A 22035-nucleotide genomic window follows, 5' to 3' on the forward strand; every position below is an offset into this window, starting at 1 on the left:
TCAGGTGTCCGCCCTGGTATCCTCTCTTTTCTCGGGTGTCTACCCCGGTATTCTCTCTCTTCTCGGGTGTCTACGCCGGTATTCTCTCTTCTCGGGTGTGTACCTGTTCTCTATTTATTCAATTATTCTCTGTTTTCTCCACCTCCCTCCGTTACCTTTTCCCTTACTTGTTCTTATGCATATGATATTTGCCAAAGCATTACATTTTTTGTTTCGCTCACTGCTCGCATTGTTCCTCTCTGGGCCCTCGGGATCACTGCCTCTGTTACCGCCTCCTTCAGTCTTTCGCCTGTTCCGCTGCCCGTAGGAATGGAAGGGTTATGTTTTTAAAACGGGCCCCTTCAGGCCCACTGCAGTTTTTGGATCAATTTAAACTATCATTGTCCACAGGAAGCTTCACAGTCTACTCAGCCGAATGGCGAAGGACTCGTGATATTGCCGAAGACCTAAAGTTACTTCGAGTTGACGGTCAATAGGTGTCTTATTTTAATCAATAATCATGATGATGATCAAAAGCATCCTCTCCTCTACCAAGTGTACAGGAGGGCTGAGCGACCTCTGACGGGCCCATGGGATCAGATCTCACCCTCAAGTACTTTAAGATGAGATAGCTGCACCTTGAGGTGGATGGGGTGCGGGATTCTCTTACTCCAACACCAAACAATAAGGACAACTCAATGGTTTGGCAAAGGGAAGTCCGTTTAATGACAAGTACAAAAAACGGGGAATCAATAGGAGATCATCGGTGATGCGATCGCCCGTCTCGCTTCAACTTCCAAATTCTTCATTCAGACAGCAATAGTTATAGCAGATTCTCATCATCATTGACGTGTAACACTCAAAAGTTGTCATGCAATTCTATTGGTTAAAAAGATAACTTAAGTATAGGTACTATATCTGTATATGGTAACGGAGTGTGAGGATTGGGTAACTCTTATCGTGTGGGTTACTAAGCCCATCCCTCTACATCACTCGTGCTAGACGTCACTAAAAGTATGATGTCTCATTGGTTCTACTAGTTATAGGACCCTTGATTATTTGGTCCATTGTGATTGGGTCGGTTACATCCCTAGGCATAAATCTCAATCTCCACTTTAATTAGCAGCATGCAGAATGGTCACCCAGATGCAGTATGCCCCAAGATTCACCCTGCCTCCCTTCCATCAATCAGTACTTCAGGGCTATGTGTCAATTAGTTGGCAGAGGATGGCCTCGAAATTGTAGCTTCTTATCAGGAAAAGTTATGGCATCCTCTGGTGTTTGGTGATATCAGACGTTGGTACCTCTTTGCGCCTGGCTAGTCACGTGTTAGTACAACGTGAAGCTGCTTCATTTCCTTCTATTTGCGTATTTGATTCTCCCTTCAGCTTTGCCACCTGCCTGGGCCTCCTTATCTAGACCTTCACGTGGCAGGCTGCTATGCTCTTAAGTTTTGATTCTTTGAAGTTGCTGCTCTCCTCCCTGCCTTGGGTGACCTCGAATTCCCAGGCATGAGCTGCTTCTTGCTAAGTTTCGATTCCGCTCTTTCGTTTGGCTTTGTGCTGGTATATGAAGCCTGGCCTGTTTGACCCCTACCTTCCTGGGCTTAATTCTGCTTTTGTAAAATGGATTTGGACTTGTTATAATGTGCTTCTTTGAGGTAGATATATAGTTGGCACTTGCCGCTCTATTCTTCTACTAAGCATAGCAAGCTGCACTGTTTCCTTAGCTTCTTGCGTTCCGAGCCTATTTACAGGTGTTCGCTAGTTGCGTATCTTCATCCTGTTTTATGGTTACGTTTCTTTAAAGTTCAGCATCGTTTCTCCTTTTAAGTCCATTACATCATTCTTCCTTACATTTCATCATTGCGTGTCATCTTTTGATTGTCGTTTCGTTCATCTGAACGTCTGTCTGGGCCCTTGCGTCATCACCATTCACCTTCAATTAAGGCCCTTTAGGTCTCTTCGGGGACAGTCTGCAAGTAGTCTTCATTTTGTGTCAGCTGCTGGTACGGTTGTCTCAAAGGGTACCGTGCTGCCCATGGTTGTCTGGTTATTGGCACTTCTCATGGTCACTGGGCAGAGCCCTAGTGCTGCTCTCTGTTGGTTTATTTGCTCCTCATACGTCACATATCTCGTTGAGTATGTTCCTGGTATTTCAAAATGGGTGGCTGGAGTACAGGCCATATCTGGGAGCTCCTCTATAACCTCTTGTTTTTCTTTCGTGAGATGAGTTTCCTGTAATAGGGCAATATCTTATTTTCTGCCTCCTTAAGTACATCATGATCTTATTCCTCTTCAAGTAACTGTTGAGCCCCCATTGCTACTATTTTAAGGTCTCCTATCTTTCATCTGTACCCAGTCCCACCTCTGTCCTCCCTTATCTTCTGTATCATGCGCAGCAACACGTGTGTGTAAGTTCGTTCCCTAACTAATACCAATGTAAATCCCCCAACTCCCCTCGCACCCCCCGCCCTTCCCGCCCCCTACTGTTGCCCAGCTCCATCCCTGGATTTTAGGCTATCCCGCATTTATTCCTTTCTCGGCTTTGCCAGTACTTGGAACTCAGCAGGGGGTTAACTCACTACCGACAACCTAACTAAACTATCTATAGGGGTATGAGAGTGAGTCCTCTGTATCTCCTGCAATTATGCCTCATTATGCTATGCCCTCCCGTAACCTCCCACTCAAAACATATCTCATCTCCCAGTTTACGTTTGCCCTGTCTTATATTCAATTCCCAATGTCACAGTTTATACAGCACCTCGGCCTTTGGAACCGCTGCCTCACTTGTCTGTTCTGCTCTCCCTCTGTTTGTCTGTCCCCAACGGGCAGTTCTGTGCATGCAGCCACTCTGTCGCATCTTCTGGGTCTCAAAAAACAGGGCCCTGTTCCTGTGAAACACTTTCAGTTTCGCCGGGTACATCAGCATGTATTTGTAGCCTGCCTCGCGCAGCCTCCTCTTTACTGTCCCATAATTCAGTCGCTGTCTCTGCTCCAGGAGTGTATAGTCCGGGTACACCGTAATGGACGCCGATGCCCTTTGTATTGTGCCCCCTTTCCGGAAGTGTTCCAGGATTTTCTCCCTATCTCGATAATTCAATATTTTGGCAATTATCGATCTCGAGGGGGAGAGGAGGGGCTCCTGCCGGTGGTTTCCTTGTCAGGGCTCGGTTTGCTCTCTCCACCGCGAACCCTTGGGTAAACGCACCTCCCTCGATTTCTTGCAGCAACATGGGCTCAATGTAATCCATATGGTTTGGTCCTTCCTCTCCTTCTGGAAGCCCCACTATGCGTATGTTGTTTCTTCGAGCACGTCCTTCGGCTTCCTCTGCTCTGTTTTCCAGGTTGCTCATTTCTTGTCACAGTTTGTGAATCTCTGAGGTGTGTGAGGTGCAGGCAGCTGTGTTTGAATTTACTTCTTTCTCCAGTTTGCCTGTGCGTTCCGCTATTGTTGTTACGTCTTGTCTCAGTACGTTTACATCCACTTGCACTGCACCAATTTTAAGTTCCAGTGATGTTCTGAGTTAATGCTGCCTCTAGTTTAGTTTCCCATGGTACTTTCAGGTCCACAATCGCCTCCAAGATCTGCTGGTCGTTGCGTGCTGGTGCTGTGACCGTTTGCAGGTTCCTCTCCCTACTTCTGCCCCCTCCCCCCCTGTCGTGTTTTTGTGAATTTCTCCATTGTTGACTGTTTCCCTTTTGTCTTGGCCAACCTGGTTGCCATCACAGTGTCACCAGGTGTCTCCGTTCAAGGTGGTTGCGGTCAGACTTTGTGGCACTTCAGCTTGCACCGGCTCGCTTAGTGATTGGGTCCATTTGGGGGCTGCCAGCTGCACTTGCGGAGGGTGGGGCGCGTCTTCAGGTAATAGTGCACCTTTGAGGTGTACTGGTTAAATAATCAACCCTGGTTTTCCAAATCAATGACTGCGCCTCCTAGGCTTAGATTCGGCCCCTGCACCTCCTTGCTCTGGGGGGGTTATCCCTTCTTGATAGTATTAGTTATTGTCCTTGTGTATACTGTGAGGTGTCGTTCTGTGAACTCTCTCATTTGTATGCTGCCAGGCTGTGACCCCCCTTGTTAGTCTTTAGTATATTGTCTCTATTGCATCTGGCGGTTCTCTGCCTCCGGCGTGGGGTGCTATTTCCTTATTTCTTGGGGTAGCCCGTCTTCCAGGTGCACGCACTATTGCCTTGGGTGTCCGCGCACTTGGAGACGTCCCAGTGGCGATATCAGCCCCGCAGCATGGTCAATAGTGTATAGTGAAGCTTTGCACCCGTGAGCAGCAGTAGACTCTTCAAAACACCATTTCCAGCGTGGAGCGCGCGCGGAGAAGTGGGAGGACAAGTGGTCCTTTGTGGTGCATTCGTGGTGCATTCTGAGTATTTTCGCAGTTACCATTATTTGGAGGTGGAGCTTTGCACCCGTGAGCAGCAGTAGACTCTTCAAAACACCATTTCCAGCGCGGAGCGCGCGCGGAGAAGTGGGAGGACAAGTGGTCCTTTGTGGTGCATTCGTGGTGCATTCTGAGTATTTTCGCAGTTACCATTATTTGGAGGTGGAGCTTTGCACCAGTGAGCAGCAGTAGACTCTTCAAAACACCATTTCCAGCGCGGAGCGCGCATGGAGAAGTGGGAGGACAAGTGGTCCTTTGTGGTGCATTCGTGGTGCATTCCGAGTATTTTCGCAGTTACCATTATTTGGAGGTGGAGCTTTGCACCCGTGAGCAGCAGTAGACTCTTCAAAACACCATTTCCAGCGCGGAGCGCGCGCGGAGAAGTGGGAGGACAAGTGGTCCTTTGTGGTCACTTGTGGACTGCGGTGGATAATATCCTAGGACCTGGGCGTGGACTTGTTAAAGGGATATTTGAAGAGCGGTAAGGTTATCACTGTTTGTTGACACCGAGGCAGCGCCCCGGCCGGGAGAAGGTGGAGGGTATTCCCCCTCTCTGATTCCGCCCTAGGCTTCACTACACACTGTGGGCTGTTACTCTCTCTGGCTGTCCAGCGACACCTTACAAAGTATCTGTCTACGAGGTATCACTTACGGTATCCCTACTGTATATCAAGGTGCGCCCGGTAACAATGGCTAAATCCAAAACAGGGAACGCAAGATACAATCTGCGTAAAGGCAATGGGGAAAAAGGGGAGAAACAACTTTCAAAGTCAGCAAAAAAGGCTTCCGCTAACGGAGATTGTGACCCACCAGGAAAAGGAACCATCCCGGCCATGTTTGGGAATGGAGTTCCCAAACCCATTATGGGGGGGGGGGGGGGCTATGGTGGAACCTGAAAAAGAGACTCTCTCCCCCCCACAAAATGGCCGCGGGGTGCTAGATTCCTCCAACTACCAAGACATCGACAACAATTCATTGTTGGATCTCTGTCTATCGATTCAAAAATCAATGGCAACTTTAAACGAACAGCCTGCTCATGTTGGGAAAAGCCCAATTATGGTGGAAGCGCAGGTTCTGAGGCCTGCCCAAGAGGAGCATCAAAAAGACAGTGTGACTTCTAACCCTAAGCACACGGACAATTCGATCTCCGACTTATCTGGCATCCTTCCTATTCAGCCCATCCCTACATCCCCGGTAGAGCCAACATTGGGCCGACTATCGGCATCCCCTAGCCTCTTCATCAAACCAGAAGAGCTGGAGCATATGGATGAGGAGCGTAAGGGGTTGATGGAAGACTCCAATGGCATGGCAATAAGTGAGCTGCAGGCTTCTATGGCGTCAGTACAATTTGCGCTGAAAATTTTACTAAAGCTGTGTGGGAGGATCCACACAAACACCATTATTCAGCTTAGCCTATCAAACCCCTTGGGGAGTTTAGATCTAGCCCCATCAACTCCGTCTGTAATAGAGGAAGTCTCAATCCCTATGGACCCAAGGGACAAAGTAAATCCTGTAGAGCCTGAGGAAGCCGTTACGGTCGTCCCTTTGACCAAAAAGCAACGCAGACATCAGAAGCGGGATGCGGCTAAAAACGCTGTAGTAGAAATTGCCTCTCCCTTACCAGCTACCATCCTGCCGGCGGCTCGTACAAAAAAAAGCAAAAAAAGGGGTCGGAAAGCGAAGAAACGTGCCAGAAAAGGGGTGGGATCCCTATCTGGCTGGATTATCCCAGACCCAGTACAAGAAGCTGAGAGTGCGGCCCAGGAGGATACGGATTCCGTAATGTCGATTAGCATTATTGGAGAATCCATTAAATGCTCGTCGCCTGGGCGAAATGAGGAAAGCAAGGGGGAAGAGTTCTTTACATCCCCTCCCATAGACGAATCTGAAGAACAAGAGGATATTCAAGCAAGTAAAATCTGCATAATTAAAAACCTGAACCAGAAAAAAAGAGATTTATGGTTGACAAGAACTGAAGTTCTGGCCAAACTGCACTTAATTCCTCAGTTGCGTGTAATACGCTCTGAAGATTTCCTCTTTGTCGAACCATTGGAGGTGTGTAACCCTAATGTCTCAGCCCTCCATTGCTGTGTTCTAGCCTCGGCGCAGCTGATTCGGACGCACAAGAAATCCCTAAAACAGATTGGCGTGGAGGTTGACGCGAACAAAGAGAAGGAAGATCCATCCCTCCCCAGCAAGGACTATGTGGTACCTAAAAACAAGACTGGTATACCCCCTCAACAACCCACCGAGAAGGTCCAATTAGCTGATATCCAGAAGACTCTGAAATGGCTAGCGGACTCATTGCCCATGGTGTTGCAGCAGCCATGAGATTACTCTATGCTGAGCTGGAACACTCATGGCCACCAACACCTCCTTTCTGACAAGGGCTCGCTGGCTCTTATAAACGAACATCCAATCATTCTACTGCAAGAAACTTGGCTGACATCTGCCATAGATATGGATGGATACAGGACATATCACACTTTGGCGAAGAAGGGAGAAAGGGGGCGTCCGTTTGGGGGCCTATCCATCGCAGTGAGGAACAAGATTTCGAGCAGACAGATTCCAGTTCTTAACTGTGACTATATTTGTGCTGCGGAAGTGACGCTTAATATAAGATCCCCAAGCGAAAGAATGCTATTTGTTAACATTTACAACCCACCAGGAGCAAGGACAAGAGAACTTATTCAAGATACTCTCCATTATCTCCTTGCTGAATGGAGAACGACCAATGAAAAGTTTCTTGTCATTATTGCCGGGGACCTAAATTGCCATATAAGTTGTGATGGAGGTACCGGCAATAATCCCTATTTGTCCAGGAATAGTCTCTGGGACCTCCCGTCCACTGACAAGGAGGGGGAGGGCTGGCTGGGATTCTTTGGCTGCTGGGACCTGCAGATAATTAATGGTCGGACTCAGAGTGATAGGCCTGGCAAGAATACTTGGAGTAACGGAAGATCGGGGAGTACTCTTGATTACATCTTCACTAGTGGGGAGGTTGCCTCAATTGTGCACGATATGTTGGTAAAAGAAAGTGAATGGAGTGACCACGATCCTGACTATGGGAGTGTCTGTCCCTAGGGGGGCGGAGGTAAACCTGGGACAACTGTCTTGTAATCACTCCTTAAATCGCATCTCCTGGTCGGATAAGAACATAGCAAATGCCTCTAGGGCTACTGCAAAATGGGGCCCAGAAATGATTGACCAACTCAATTGTATGTCACCAATGCAAATTGAAAAATGGATTAGTGATTTTTCGGGTGAGCATGGCGCCCGTAAGGCGCGCACGGTGGTGGGGAAGATCCCGAAAGAGGTTAATTATGACAGGGCCATTAGAGATAGAAAGCGAAAATTGAGAAGAGATATACGTTGGACCAGAGACGGCCCGCTATCTAGAATGGCCGCTGCCATAATGACAAGGAAGCTGAAAAAGGAATATTGGTGGTGGCTGAAAATACATAAGAGAGCGAGAAAGTTGGCTAATTGGCAATACACGGTTAGCACACTATGTAGCAGAAATACCCGGAACATCTGGTCACTTTTGGGGGAGGCCAAGGGGCAGAAATCATCAAATATGGTTAATCCCATAGCCCATAATGATTGGATTTCTTTCCTGGAAAAACACAATGGTGAGGCTGATAATAACACTAGTAGCACCATGAGGAGGAAACCTAGGGCTCCCCCTTTTGTGACCTCCACTAAAGAAATCCAAAGCAGAATTGAAGAACTTAATCCCTCCCGTGCGCCAGGTCCGAATGGTCTCTCAAATGTGGTGCTGAAGGAAAATCCCCCCTTCTGGGCATGCCTGCTTAATATACTGTTTAGGAAAATTCTCCAGGAGGGTCAAATACCACCAACTTGGCAGGCAGCAATCCTTATTCCGGTGTTCAAAAAAGGTAATAGAACGGAACCGGAAAATTACCGGCTATTATCCATGCTGGACTGCACTGGAAAGATGTTTGCTGCCTTCATACTCAGCGAACTCGTAAAATGGGTGGCAAGTGTTGGCATTCTGGACAAGTTCCAAAGTGGCTTTAGGGCAGGCTACTCTACCACCCACAATTTGTTCATAATGAATGCACTTAGAACTAAAGCCTTGAGACACTATAATCGCCAATATATGCACTCTTTATAGATTTCAGGGCCGCTTTTGACTCAGTGAAACGATCTCTCTTGTGGGAGAAGCTCAGGAGATTTGGCTGCCCTGAAACTCTATTGTATTACCTAGAACTTCTTCATACGGATAACACGGTGCAGGTGCGTCTGGATAACTGCGGGACAATGACCAATCCCATACCCCAGACCAGAGGGGTGAAGCAGTGGTGTGTCACAGCCCCCACTTTGTATAACTTATTTGTGTCTGATGCACCAGATTGCCTACAGGGAGTCAACAACTGTCCCCCCAAAATCGGCTCTAGCCATTGCCCCATGCTTGCATATGCTGATGGTCTGGTGATTTTAGACCACACCTTTAGTGGACTCGTAAGATCTGCAAAGCAATTATGGACCTTCGCCGAGACTAACGAACTTGTGATTAACATCAATAAAACAAATCTGATTTTGTTCTCGGCAGGGAGAGTCGCTAGACCTCGCATGACGATTGGGGTGACTGAAATTGACTACACCCTTAGCTACAAATATTTAGGTGTAGAGTTTGATTATAAGGGCAACTACTCCACCTGTATCCAACTGCGGAAAACCAAAGCGGCACAATTGACAGCACTTATTTATAAATTTACGCGAGAACCTAGTGGGTTCTCGATATGGGCAGTTCGCCAATTATATATCCAATGTTTGGCCCCGATGGTTACCTATGGTTTAGATCCTCTCTACAATATGAATCTGGGATGGTTACAGCTTGTAGAGGGTATCTTTTGGAAGAAAATTTTGGGTCTCCCCCAATGCATACCCATGGCCGTGATCAGACTTGAACTGGGAATTAGTTCTCTCAGGGCCATGGTGCTAAAAAAGCGGATGGAATTCTATATTCGCCTTAAGAATGTACTGACAAATGACCTTCTGAGGTGCATTAGTAAGGATATGGAAATAGGCAAGTTGGAAAGCTATGCATTCCAGCTGACTAAATTATTTGAGGAAGTGGGATGGCAACCGGAGTGGGGTTGTGAGAATGAATGTCTGTTCAATAAGTTTGGGTATCGACTCAGGCTATGGGACTGGCAGTGCAACTATGTCCATCTTGAAGGCCTGAAAACCTATAACTTTATCACATATGTTCTCTACACCTTTATGAAGCCACAGCCATATTTAAATCTATGCCCGTCGGATGAACTGAGGCGTTTTCTCCTACTCCTTCGCATTAATCATCTACCATTATTGGCTGCCAGGGGTCAGGAGAAGGGTCTAGTTAAAACAGATAGGTTCTGTAGAGCATGTGATCTCCCTGAGGAACCTGAAACTGCACAACATGTTTTCACATTGTGCACTGGGACGAGAGTCAGCCGCACTAGACACCTGGGCGGATTTTTTCATAATAAAGAATACATTGAACAAACAGAATTCTGGACACAGTGTGTCAACACCCGCAACCCTAAATTACACATGGCACTATTTCAGGTCTGGCGGGATGTTAAGGTCTGTATAAAACGTAGTCCCAGAGGGTCCCTTGGATTAATGTAGTAGAGACCGTGTTTGTGCTTGTGCTGTCTATGCTAATGGTTACAGTTACGATAAGAGTTGTTGTTTGAACACGACGTCAATTATGCGTAGGGGGCTGTATGGTTTCAATTTATTTATTTATTTTATCCTATGTTATTTTATCTATTCATTTATTTTAGATTTGCACATAGAACATGGTATGTTTAGTGGATTTTAAGATGATTTTTCTTCTTCCTTGTATATTTATTTCTCCTTCCTTTTGTATGGTTATTATGCGTAAAGTTTGTACTCCTGTACCAAACTATATCACATTAAAGAAAATAAATAAATAAATAAGTATATTAGCCCGGCTGCGCCTTGTTGCTTACAGGCAGACCCTTTCGGTGTGTGATGGTGCACTTCCTTGTGTATTCCTCTTGTCGCAGGCTCCCCGGCAGCCTGCGGCGTTCCGCCTACTACTCCATAGGTCTGGTGTGTGGGAGCGCTATACCTTGTATGATGCGATCCCCGCCGTGGATCCTCAGCTGTGTGGCACTCCAGGTCGCGCCCCAGCTACCGGTCCTGTTTGCTGACTCCCTCCTCACCTCAGCAGTCCATTGCGCCTCAGGTGGGGCCCACTGCCCAGTCCATCTCTGTGTTGTCTGCTGCAGCAGGCAACTCGGTGACCCTCCATTTCACTGCTGTTAGTCTCTGGGTCGGGGATAATGCTGTATCTGCATGTTTTTCTCCCCCCACCCCCACTTGCCACAAGTAGGGGTGCTGTCCGGTCCGTACTCGAGCACTATGTTGCTGCTGGCACACTGGAAACACAGCGCTTCTGATGCGCACGCTGTGCCCATGCAAGGACACAATTCCACATATGCTGTGGACGGTCACCGCCGTGGCCCCTCTGCTGTGAAGTGCTCCGGATCGTGTATCAGCTGCCAGTTCATTCTTGTCTGAATCCGCAGCTCGTTTTAGGTGCTGGTCCCCTCAGCACCTCCGTGATTAATTTCACCACAATTGAGCCCCTCCTCCCGGAGGCCGCGTCGTCACTCTGGTTCTGCTGTGCTGTGTGCGCTCGTATCCACCGCCTCACATACTTGGGATTCGTTCCTTTGTCCTTCTAAGCAGCCATTTTGCCTGGGCATTAGTCTGGGACCCGCCACCGTCCTCTGCAGATATCGTTTCTCATATCATCCCGTTCTGGCTCACATTCGGTGCGCGGTATGGAGTATTGTTTCCCACAACTTCTGATCCGTTTAGGAGTATATACAGTGTTTCTGGCCGGCAGGTATTCCTAGGATAATGTCGGCTCTGCGGGAGCTCTGGAGCGGACCAGCCTCTCACATGGCGAGTTAGCCACGCCCCCGCCTCAGTCTTTCTTAAGGACATTGTCAGATTACATGGCTTCCCACACACCATTGTGTCCGATAGAGGCTCTCAATTTACTTCAGTCTTTTGCTCTACCATGTGTAAACATCTGAGAATCCACCGTGCCTTATCTTCTGGTTATCACCCGCAAAGTAATGGGCAGACAGAATGGCTCAATGCTATGTTAGAGCAATACCTGTGATGCTTTATCAACCGAGAACAAGGCAACTGGTCTGACTTATTACCGCTGACAGAGTTTGCCTACAACAACACTATACATACTGCCACTTGTGCAAGTCCATTCGTCTGCACCTATGCATACCATCCCAGACACCTTCCTACTACAGTGTTCCCTTCTTCTAAGATACCATCAGTGGTTGCCCTTAGACCTTGTCCCAAACCCATAAGTGAACTCTCCAAAATTTAGAAAGGAGCAAGGAATCCGATAATATCGCAGCTGACCGAGGCAGCAGAAAAAAACATCCTGGGATATAGGCTTTAAGGTGTGGTTATCAAGATCTACCCAGATGGGTACGGCCCACTAAGTTCTCTCCCCGTTACATCAGACCTTTTGAAATTGGGTCTATGGTCAATCCTGTAGCCTACTGACTGAGACCACCTCACAGATAAAGGAGGATTCATGCTGTCTTTCATACCTCTCTTCTCAAGACTTGTCTTCAGGATTCTTATTCCCGCAAAACCAAAGGAGAGGGCTGAGGAGTCGGAAGAATAAGGTGTCTAGACTCATGGATTCCCGGTATAAGCATGGGACACTACAATAATTGGTTCACTGGAAAGGCTTTTCAGAGGCAGAAAGGACTTGGGAACCTATACGCAATATCCATGCACCCCGGCTGATCTGCCATTTTCACAGGCAATACCCAGGTAAACCTGGGCGACCTCAGATAAGGAGGGGCCATACTGTCATGACCAAACGCTGGAGCCTTTGGAGACGCTGGCGGCGGGGCTAATGTTCCATCACGCCTTTCTTCCTAACCGACATCAGTGGTCTAGTGCTTTTCCCAAGATGGCCGCTGTGTGTATTTCTCCCGTCCTGACCTCCGCTTGGCGTGTTGCAACTCTCTCACACTAGGTAAGACGCTGCTGAGTCGTTGCTTGTTCTGCCCTCCCTTTTTCCTCTGGCCTGTAGTTTCTTATTTCCTCCTCTGCCTGCCGACACTGCAGCATTGATGTCACTTCTGCTTACTTCTGCCTTCTCTTTCCCTCCTTGCTTGCTTTTCCATCCACCTTGCTTGTTTTCTCTGTTCTCTTCAGTACACCCCTTCCAAATGCCGGATCAAGATCTATCTATGGATTCTGTCAGACCTACGCTCTGTGGAATTTGGCTACTTCCTTCGGACCAGCTATATCGTATAAGAATCGGGGTTTTTTATGCCTCAAGGCTTTTTCCCTGTTTGGAGGTGTTGGTTCCACAGAGTCCCTTCTGCCTGGCTTGTTATACAACCAGGCAAAGTGGACTACGCAGGAGTTCGCCCTTATCTCTTCACTGAGAAATAGAAGAAACGCGGGCCAAGAAGAAGAAAGAAGGTGCTTAAGCTTCAAGAAGAATCATCTGAAGATACAGGTGAGGAGATTGAAGAGGGACTATCACCAGATTCTGAGACTGCTCCACCACGGTTCAGCCTATTACTTCTTTGCTGAAGAAGAATGTACCATTCATATGGAATCAGGCTGCAGATCAAGCTTTTTCCTATCTCAAGAACAAGTTCTGCTCGGCCCCCATCCACAAACAGCCAGGCCAACACCTCCCATTCATTGTGGAGACAGATGCTTTGCAGTCTAGAACATCCTGTTGCTTATCTTTGGAAGGCCTTCAGCCCAAGTGAATTGAATTATTATGTTATCAAGAAAGAACTCATGGCAATGAAACAGGCCTGTACCGAATGGTGACATTTGTTGCCGGGTGCCACACATTCACTATACGTACTGACCATCAGAACTTACAGGTGTTACAGCAGATGGATTGCATCAAAGCAAGACAAGGAAGATGGGCCTATTTTTTTGCTTTTTGCTCATTTCGATGTCCAGATAACGTATATTCTAGGATCTGAGAACACGATAGCAGACGGTTTATCGCGTAGTACTGCGGCAGAATCTACTACCACCTCTGTGACAGAACCCCTCATTTCCCAGAATACATTTTTGGGGATGGTGTCCACCTGTCTTAAAAAAATCAGAGACACATCCTCCAATATCGATCCCGGGTTGGTCTAGGAAGGAATGTGTCAGGAAGTACAGTATGCTATTCTATAAGGGTCTCCTGGTTGTGCCTAGCGCCATCCTACAGAAAGAAATCATGTCTTGGGGTCATGATAGCAAGACAACGGGCCACCAGGGATACAAAGCCACCGTAGATGTTATTCAGTGCTCCTTCCAATGGACCACCATGTGTAAAGACATTGGACTCTTCATTCAATCATGTCTGATATGACTTCAATGCAAGGCCAAGAGCAACAAACCAATCGGACTACTAGAACAAAGTACAACTCCCACCTGGCCTTGGAGCCTTTTCTCCACTGACTTTGTTGTTGACCTTCCTCCCTCTCGGGGATATACTGCCATAATGGTGACAGTGGATTTGTTCAGCAAGATGGCTCACTTTATTCCATTCCCGGGTGTCCTGTTGGCTTCCGAAATGGGTACAGTGTTCTTTCGTGAAATCTTCTGCTTGCATAGTATTCCAAAGTCCATCACATCCGACAGAGGTACCCAGTTTACTTCAACATTTTGGAAAACACTGTGTAACCTAATAAGCATTGAACGGGCCTTGTCTTCAGGATACCATCCCCAGACCAATGGCCAAACAGAACGGTTAAATCACACAATGGAACACTACCTCTGGTGTTTTTGCAACCCTCGACAAGACAACTAGGCGGATTTACTTCCAACTGCGGAGTTTGCATACAATAACTCTCTTCATTCAGCCATCAGCATGAGCCCTTTTTTTTGTATTTATGGTCTCCATCCTCGTTCTCTACCAAGTTGAGTGTTTCCAACAACTCTTGTTCCTTCTATCAATTACCTTTTTCAGGACATTTCACAAGCCCATAAAGACGCATACAAACATCTACAAACAGATAAAATGAGTATAAGAAGCAGGCAGATGCCCATAGGAGCCCAAACTCTGATTGGGAGGTGGGTACTATGGTTTGGCTGGCTAAAAAATGTCTACCCAGATGTGTTCAGCCTTCAAAGCTTTCTCTGAGGTGTATTCGGCCTTTTGAGATACTGTCAAAGATCAAGCCAGTAGCCTTCCTACTAAAACTACCTCAACCTGTACACAGACTCCATCCTGTTGGCTTCTTATATTCCTGACCCATTTGGCTGTAAGAAAAAGAAAGTTCTCTTGCACAAACCAAAGGAAGCAAAGGAGTTTGACGTCTCCCAGATATGTCACACTACTATAAGGGTGGTTTACAGTATCTTGTTCACTGGAATGGTTATCCTTCATCAGAGGTTACATGGGAAACCTTCTCACATATGAAAGCACCAACTCTACTGCAGCGCTTTCATCACCTTCACCCTGGTAAACCAGGGGTTGCCAGGAACAAGGGGGGGGGGGCATACTGTCAGCAGCCCCCCCTCTTGGAGATTGTGGCATAGATGGAGCCTGCAGCGCCATTAGCGTTCCATCATGTTCTTCAGAACGTGAGTTCCCGGTTAATTTATTTCCAAGATGGCCGCCGCCTGTTACCTTTACATTCACTCCGCAGTCCCTGCTCCGTGCATTGCAACCGTTACCCCGCTTTGTGGTAAGATGCTGTTTCACTCATGTACCTTCGCTCTCTCCTTTTATCTCCCTTCCTTGCTTGCCTTGTGCTCTTGTCCACTACTTTGTGCCTTACTTAATTGCTTGTTTTCTGCTTTCTCTGTTCGTGCTACATTGTTTACTTGCCTCACTGACCATCTGCACCCACCTATTCCTTACGCTCTGCACTGCAAAGCACTTGCTTTCCTCTTGGAGTTTGCTCCGGTCATCCATCCATTACTGTGCAAGAAGTGTCTTTGGGAATCTATTTCCACTCTGCTTATTTTTCATGTGACTCCTGCATTCAGTGGACCTCCAGTATTTCAACAACTTGCCAGCAAAAACCATCCAGATCAACATGTTTTTATGCCTGTTGCCTTTTCCCCTTTTTGCCTGGTTGTTTCGGGCGGGGGCCTCTTGCCTTAGCTGTCACTAACAGCAGGCATAGTAGCTTCCCCCGAGGTGGACCATACCTCTACACGGACAGATGTTCGTCCCATAAAAAGGGATCTTCCCCACCGCCAGACGAGTCACCAACCTGCTCCAGCGGCGAAGACTCGAGTGAGGAAGATCTAACCACCAGTGACACTCACCCTGCTTTTTAGCCTTTCTCCTTTTATACATTTTCAGCCACTGATGGCCTGATAACTTTCACTGATGTCACTGGCAGGCAACCAAAAAGTTCAACATGCACACTCCCCCACTTGCCAGAAAACTTAAATCCTTTTTGAGAACTTGCAACCAAAGAACCACCTCATCCAGTTATTCTCATGATTCCCCCCGTCTAGAGCCCACAGTGCAGACTCAGTCATTCACTGTCTGAGAAATGCGAAAGTGTAGGGCCCCAGAATCTGACCGTTTTGTCTGGGAAGGCATCCACCACCAGACTCTACAGTCGTGGCCATTGTTCACAAGTAATTTCCTGCCTCCTCAGTATTGACATCCAGTTCCAAAGCTCCTCCTGACACGCAGAACAGGAGATTTTTCCACACAGCAAAGTGCAACTTGCAAAACATTGTGTGACGATAGCATGTGCAGAAGTGCTATTGCGCAGATATGGCAAGCCTTTGGAGGGAGATCTGCAGCCTAACTCCTGGTGAACAAGAGGGAGTTTTTCCTGAAGGTGGCCAACAAGGACTGCATTTGTCCAGCCAGATGTTCAGTACAGCAAAAGATGCTGATCATTCAGCTCAAGTGTGTTGCCTTGTTTTATCCATGAGAAGATAATCATGGCTCCGATTTGCAGACATCAACGGAGCAGCCCAGAAATATATTTGCATCTGCGATTTTCAGGATCAGCACTCTTCAGAGTCCTTGCTATTGAAAAGGTAGCAGGGATGACAATGGAGGAGGATAGCTTTTAAATCAGTAGACCTAGACCAAAGGAATATGAGAAATGCCTGTCTCATGGGGCCTCCAACAGCGGGTTCAAGGCTCTGAAAGGCAGCAGCACCAACAGTGCACCCGGCTGAAAGTCACAATATGTTATATTATCTGGCATTTGAGTGCAACTACTATTACCCAGTGTGGACTGCTCTGTGTTGTTTGGGCCTCTGATCCCCCTTCTGACACCACCATGTGTCACCTGGGTAATGGCATCAATAACCAGCCAGGCACAGAAAACTTAAATTCAGTATGTATTATAAGGGTCCTCTTACGTCCAGTCCCCTTACCTCCATACTTATGGGATCTGGACAGGAGCCTGTTGCTAAGCAGCATTAATAGAATGTTCTGATTGGAACAAGCAGGTGCGCGACTGCAAAGCCACTGTGTAGCACCGTACTGCATGCACGCTGTTCCATTAGTCCTGTTGTCTGCGCCGGTCGAGACGGAATCAATCGCCACAGCTGGGACAAGTTGTGCCCAAATTAGGATTCTCTCCTGATCTCCCTTTTACCCATACTTCTATGGAGGAAGGACTGAGGGAAGCTATGACCATACTCCACGTTACACTTCCTGACATTGCTTCACACATTAAACTGGGCGCTCCATCTTATACTGGACACTACTCTTCAAAGTACATCTTCACTTTCCTACCTCCAGAGCTCCAGCTCTACAGAACTCCTCCCAACCCCACCCATGCCAGAACCCTCTGCTACCCCTGCCCCCTATCAGCCACCGCCTCTGTACAGAGCTTTATTGTGTACTGTGAGCTTTATAAATCCCACTCATACATTTCAAACAACATTAGAAAGATTGATTTGGCATTTAGACTCTAATGTTTTTACTGTTGATATTTATAAAAAATCACCACCTTTTTCTGAAAACTATCAGAACTCTGCTCTTCTGCATGTAGTCTCTTTCTCCGACCACTTCTCTTTTTTTTTTTAAACAGTCCTAACAATTGGTAAGGAGGAAGATCAGAACATCAGACTAATGAACAATTTCCTTAGAGTCCCTAGACACGCTGCCATCCCCACTGGAATTTTCTAAGTCATAACATGTGTCCTTGGCTTAAGTGCCTCACAAACACTTATATCTACAGCCTCATGAAAACTAAGAGCTGGTTCTATCCTGGCCTTCTTGACATCAGAGCTATGGAGCTGTGAACAATGGAGAGCATGTGTCATGGGGCTTAACTGGATCACCATGCAGGTCATTATTCCTATAATTTTATTAATTATGTACATGTCCATCCTATCTTCATCCCAACTATTATGCCTTGGTACAAACATGCAACCTCTGTGCGTCAGAATGTAAATTCCAGCCTCTCTGAATGTCCTGTTCTCTTGCAAAAACATACAAAATTGTTGGTAGTGATGGAGCTCATGGGCAATGTTTGGTAGAGGGTACATACATGCAGCCAATTAATGTATATGAGAGGAAGGAGCATGCTTGAATATGCTAGTTTTTGAAACAATATGGACACAGTAGACCATTAAATGACAGATGTTATTTAACAAGGATGCTTTCTTTTGTACAGGTACATTACAATAAAAACTACTTTGCAGTAGCTGAAAAAGGGAAAGGACCCAAGATTGTCATCTATGAATATCCGTCTCTTCACCCTTACAGAATTCTCAAAGGTGGGTCGCCTTGGGAATCTCAGTAATGATTGTTCTGCATGGAATATGGGGTGCAGTGTTTCTAATTTGATAGTTCAAGATGATGTCCAGATCAACTCCGATTCGGGCCCAGGTTATTGGTTAGGAAATGTTACTGGTATCTTCCACTTATCTTTGGTCCATGACTTGATCAAAGTCCATTTCTAAGAAGGTGTCTATTGTCCACAACCCTTTAACCGCCCAACGAACACTGCCAAATTCCTGACCCACAACAACCCATGCTTTGTTCCCTATTTACCAATTACAATTTTGATGATCAGGCATTTCAATCATTTAGTGTGCTCACTGGCAAAACTTCCATCTTGTTCCATAAGGTCTGAGTTGGGATATAACACTAAAATGGCCTCTACGTTGACCCCCTCCTCGTGAAGTTTGAAAGAGCGCTGAAAGCCTGCCTTGTTCCAGCCTGCTATGAACCCACAGCGCCTAAAACACTGCTCCAGAGCCTCACCTAATTTGTTTCTCCTGCTGCTTTCCCTTTGTAAGGGATTTAAATGCTGAATAAACACTGCAAATACATTAAAACAACTTGAACTGGTAATCCAGAGCCTCATTTGAATTTTGGAGGTGGAAAGATTTGCATTTTTTATTTTACTTTTTTATTGGCATTTAAGAAAACAAAGAGCACAAACCCTCTACCATCCAAGTGGGGCAGCACCCAAGAGGGAAACGGGCAAACAATAACAGTGTATCCAGAGACTTTCGACATGTATCCCCAAACCTCCCCACCTCCTCAGCACCCAGGCCACCCCCCATCAAAGTCATCATCCCGTCTCGTGGCCCATTCAGGAGTGTCATCACATCAACCCCCAAGGTGCAATAACATACTGTCAAATCCCACCCTTAATTTAGTCCGCATAGTCCACTGGATTTACAGTGTTAATGACCGTAATGTTCCAACCGGCGGCACGACAGGTTAACCAAATGTTCCACAGCAATACCACTTGAGTGTAGCCCGTCCCAACCAGCCTTCTCCTACCACCACTGCCTCCCACCAGCGCATCCATCTCCCGATATCATGGTCGGTATGCAAATTATGGCCTGAGGACATATGCAGCAGTGCAGTAACTAACCAAATACACCCATGACAGCATGGTAGTGAAGCAGACTGCCAATAGCACCCCACCGCCCCCCAAGCATGTGCTCATCAGGTCCCCCTCTGGGATAACCCGACCAAACCTGGGTGTCCTCCCAGTCCATCTTTTGTCTCGCCCCAACCACTTGTGCAGGCCCATGTGATCTGTAATGGAGTGCACTCATGGAGGACGTGTATCTGACAGGGAAACAATGCCTGCACCAGTGCATCCCAGGCATCCACATCTATGCTCCCTTCTCTCAGCCAGCTATGCACCGCCCTGTGCCAGACAACACACTCTGCCAGAGCTCATCCCTCTAGGTCCGCCCGCCAAGCCTCAACCCTGGGAGCCCCAGCCGACTTCCAAGGCATTGCAATCCTCCGTTTGGCCAGTACACAAATTAGGTCTTTAATGCGAGTGAGGTGTGCTCTATGGGGAAGATTTGCATTTGTTGGGACAAGTCATGTCTTACGCTCCTCACCTTTCCATTACACTTTCTCCCTTTTGAGTTCGGAAATCTCATGGTAGAGGTGAGAATACTCAACAGGGCACGATAGTTCCTTTACACTAATCAAAGAAGGACCAAGGCACTCTGATGGGGAAAAACTCGGAATATATTACAGGCAAATTATATATGTGAAAACAGTAAAAAACAAAGATTCAACAATTTTCGTAAACGAAAATCATGGATTGAGTAAAATAGTTAATCACACTCAATAATAAGTGTTTTTTTTAAATGAGGACAAAGAAAAAGAATTTAAATGTCTTAACATAACAAATTCATCCACTTCTTAACAATCAAAAAGCAATTAGAATAAAGTCAACCTTGACTTGTATATTGTTTCAAAATCATCAAAATCAAAGTTTTAGAACATAAATATTTCAATACATAGAGTAATAAGAAATGTGTACATGGATTGAGCTCACACAGAAATAATCCCACAATTTGTAACATAACGTTGGTAAACAGATGTTCTGTAATAAATGGGAGTTCCTGTTATCACTGTGTGTTTAGGGAATCACTCCCTCATCGGGTTATACAAACTCTCTCCCTTCCTGTAATTGAACATGTAAATAGCCATAAGTATAGGACCTTAATATGAGTCACTGTTGGTAAAAAGTATTGAAACCATGTCATAAAATTGCCTGAAATGTACTGACCTGATAATATTTATCTTATGGATAAACCACTAACTTTAATATCTGTGATTGCTGTTGTGTCTCAAAAATTGGAGAGCTAAGGAGAAGGGAACAAAAGAAAAAACAAGGATGTTGTGAGAAACCAGAAGGTGTCTCACCCACTAGTCCCCGGGGATCTGCCATCCTGGTGGCCAGGACACAGCCATTGCTGAGGTGGGCCAGTGCGGGAGGATCACCTGGGTGAGCGGTCTTTCGGGGAGTAGGAGTGAGACACTGGATGGCAAGACGCAGTATCCCTCTCTTCTCTGTAACACCTTTATCTCACCTTACCCAATGGGATATTTAGAAACTTGACCCCCAGCCCCCTTTTCCTGCATGAATACTCTTACATGGACATTCCGCTCTGGGAGAAAATAGATTTACACCTGAGCCGTGTACCTGCCATGTCCCAAAACTATGGTCAGGTGAGGTCAGGCAATTATCGACAATCACTCACACCTGGCTTCCATTACACTTCCCACACGGATAAAAGACGGAGCACGAGAGCACTCTCTGAGGGAGACAAAGCACACAAAGGTACAGCAGTTTTCGAATCAGCAGCTGAACGAGAGGAGAAAGACTGCAAGGCACAAGGGGTTTGTGAGAAGGGCAACTGTCATGGCCACTGGGCAAGAATCACAGACTCCACTACATAGAGGGTCCAGTTGGACCCAGTCCTAGTGTCTTTGGCGCGAGGCTCATGAGTAAGGGCCTCCACGTGCATCCAGGTCGGGCGTGACCTTAGGAGAGAGTTGGGCTGCACGTGCAGCATCCTCTAGGAGTGGCAGGGTGGAGCCATGAGTCAGAACTAATGGGCGTGGTTGGAGCCAGGCTATTTAAGCCTGCCCCACCCGCATGCAAGCGATTCGCGTTAATCTGCTTATGGCAGCGTAAGGCTCACCTGATTCCAGCAGCAACCGCAGTCGGAGCTCATCCTTACCTGATTCCAGCTACCAGCCACAGCACTTACCCAGGAGTCATCTTACGGCCAGCATCATCGCGGGTCCAGGCATCCTTCATTCCCCAGCACATCTCCGGATAGCAGCACTTCAGTCCGACATCGACAGACACTGCCTGCAAGAGAAAAAGACAAAACAAGGTTAGAAAATCACTAAAGACATTAAGAAAAGGCTGCGATTAGACAAATCCTAGCGCTTGACCTTAAAACCAAAACTTACCATGTAGTGGGACATCGTGAACTCCCTTCTCTTCCATTGGGGCTCGCTTCTTGCACCGCAACTACCGCTGGGCTGCATTTCACCTATTGGGAGAAAGCAAAGGAAAGACATTATGAAAGGATACGGACAATAATCAAGGAAAGACATTATTAAAAGGATACGGATAGTAATCAAGGAAAGACATTATTAAAAAGATACTTACCTTGGAGTGGTTCAGCCACAGTCGGTCTGGTCTGCCACGCACATGGACCAGTGAAGGAACCCGGTCCATCTAAAGCGCCCCTGCAGTGAGAAGCAGGACGGAGAGCTCGCCATCATCATTAAACAGGTGGGACTATATGGGTCGGTGCATGCTCACCACATTCTGGGAAGAAGGGTCAAAGGGACACAGCAGTCATATCGCAACATTCTCACGACCTCT

At 46.8% G+C, this 22035-nt stretch overlaps 1 protein-coding gene across 3 annotated transcripts in view; it reads left to right on the forward strand.

Moving 5' to 3' along the window:
• CFAP44 (cilia and flagella associated protein 44) overlaps positions 1-22035 on the forward strand; it is a 1393686-nt gene that overhangs the window by 505061 nt on the left and 866590 nt on the right. For all 3 annotated transcript variants that reach the window (XM_069635797.1, XM_069635796.1, XM_069635798.1), the window contains one exon: positions 18040-18142. In XM_069635797.1, the coding sequence (XP_069491898.1) occupies positions 18040-18142 (103 nt within the window). The remainder of the gene's footprint in view (positions 1-18039; positions 18143-22035) is intronic.

The sequence above is a fragment of the Ambystoma mexicanum genome, chromosome 7p (assembly GCF_040938575.1).
Source record: "Ambystoma mexicanum isolate Mex_15411 chromosome 7p, UKY_AmexF1_1, whole genome shotgun sequence".
NCBI lineage: Eukaryota > Metazoa > Chordata > Amphibia > Caudata > Ambystomatidae > Ambystoma > Ambystoma mexicanum.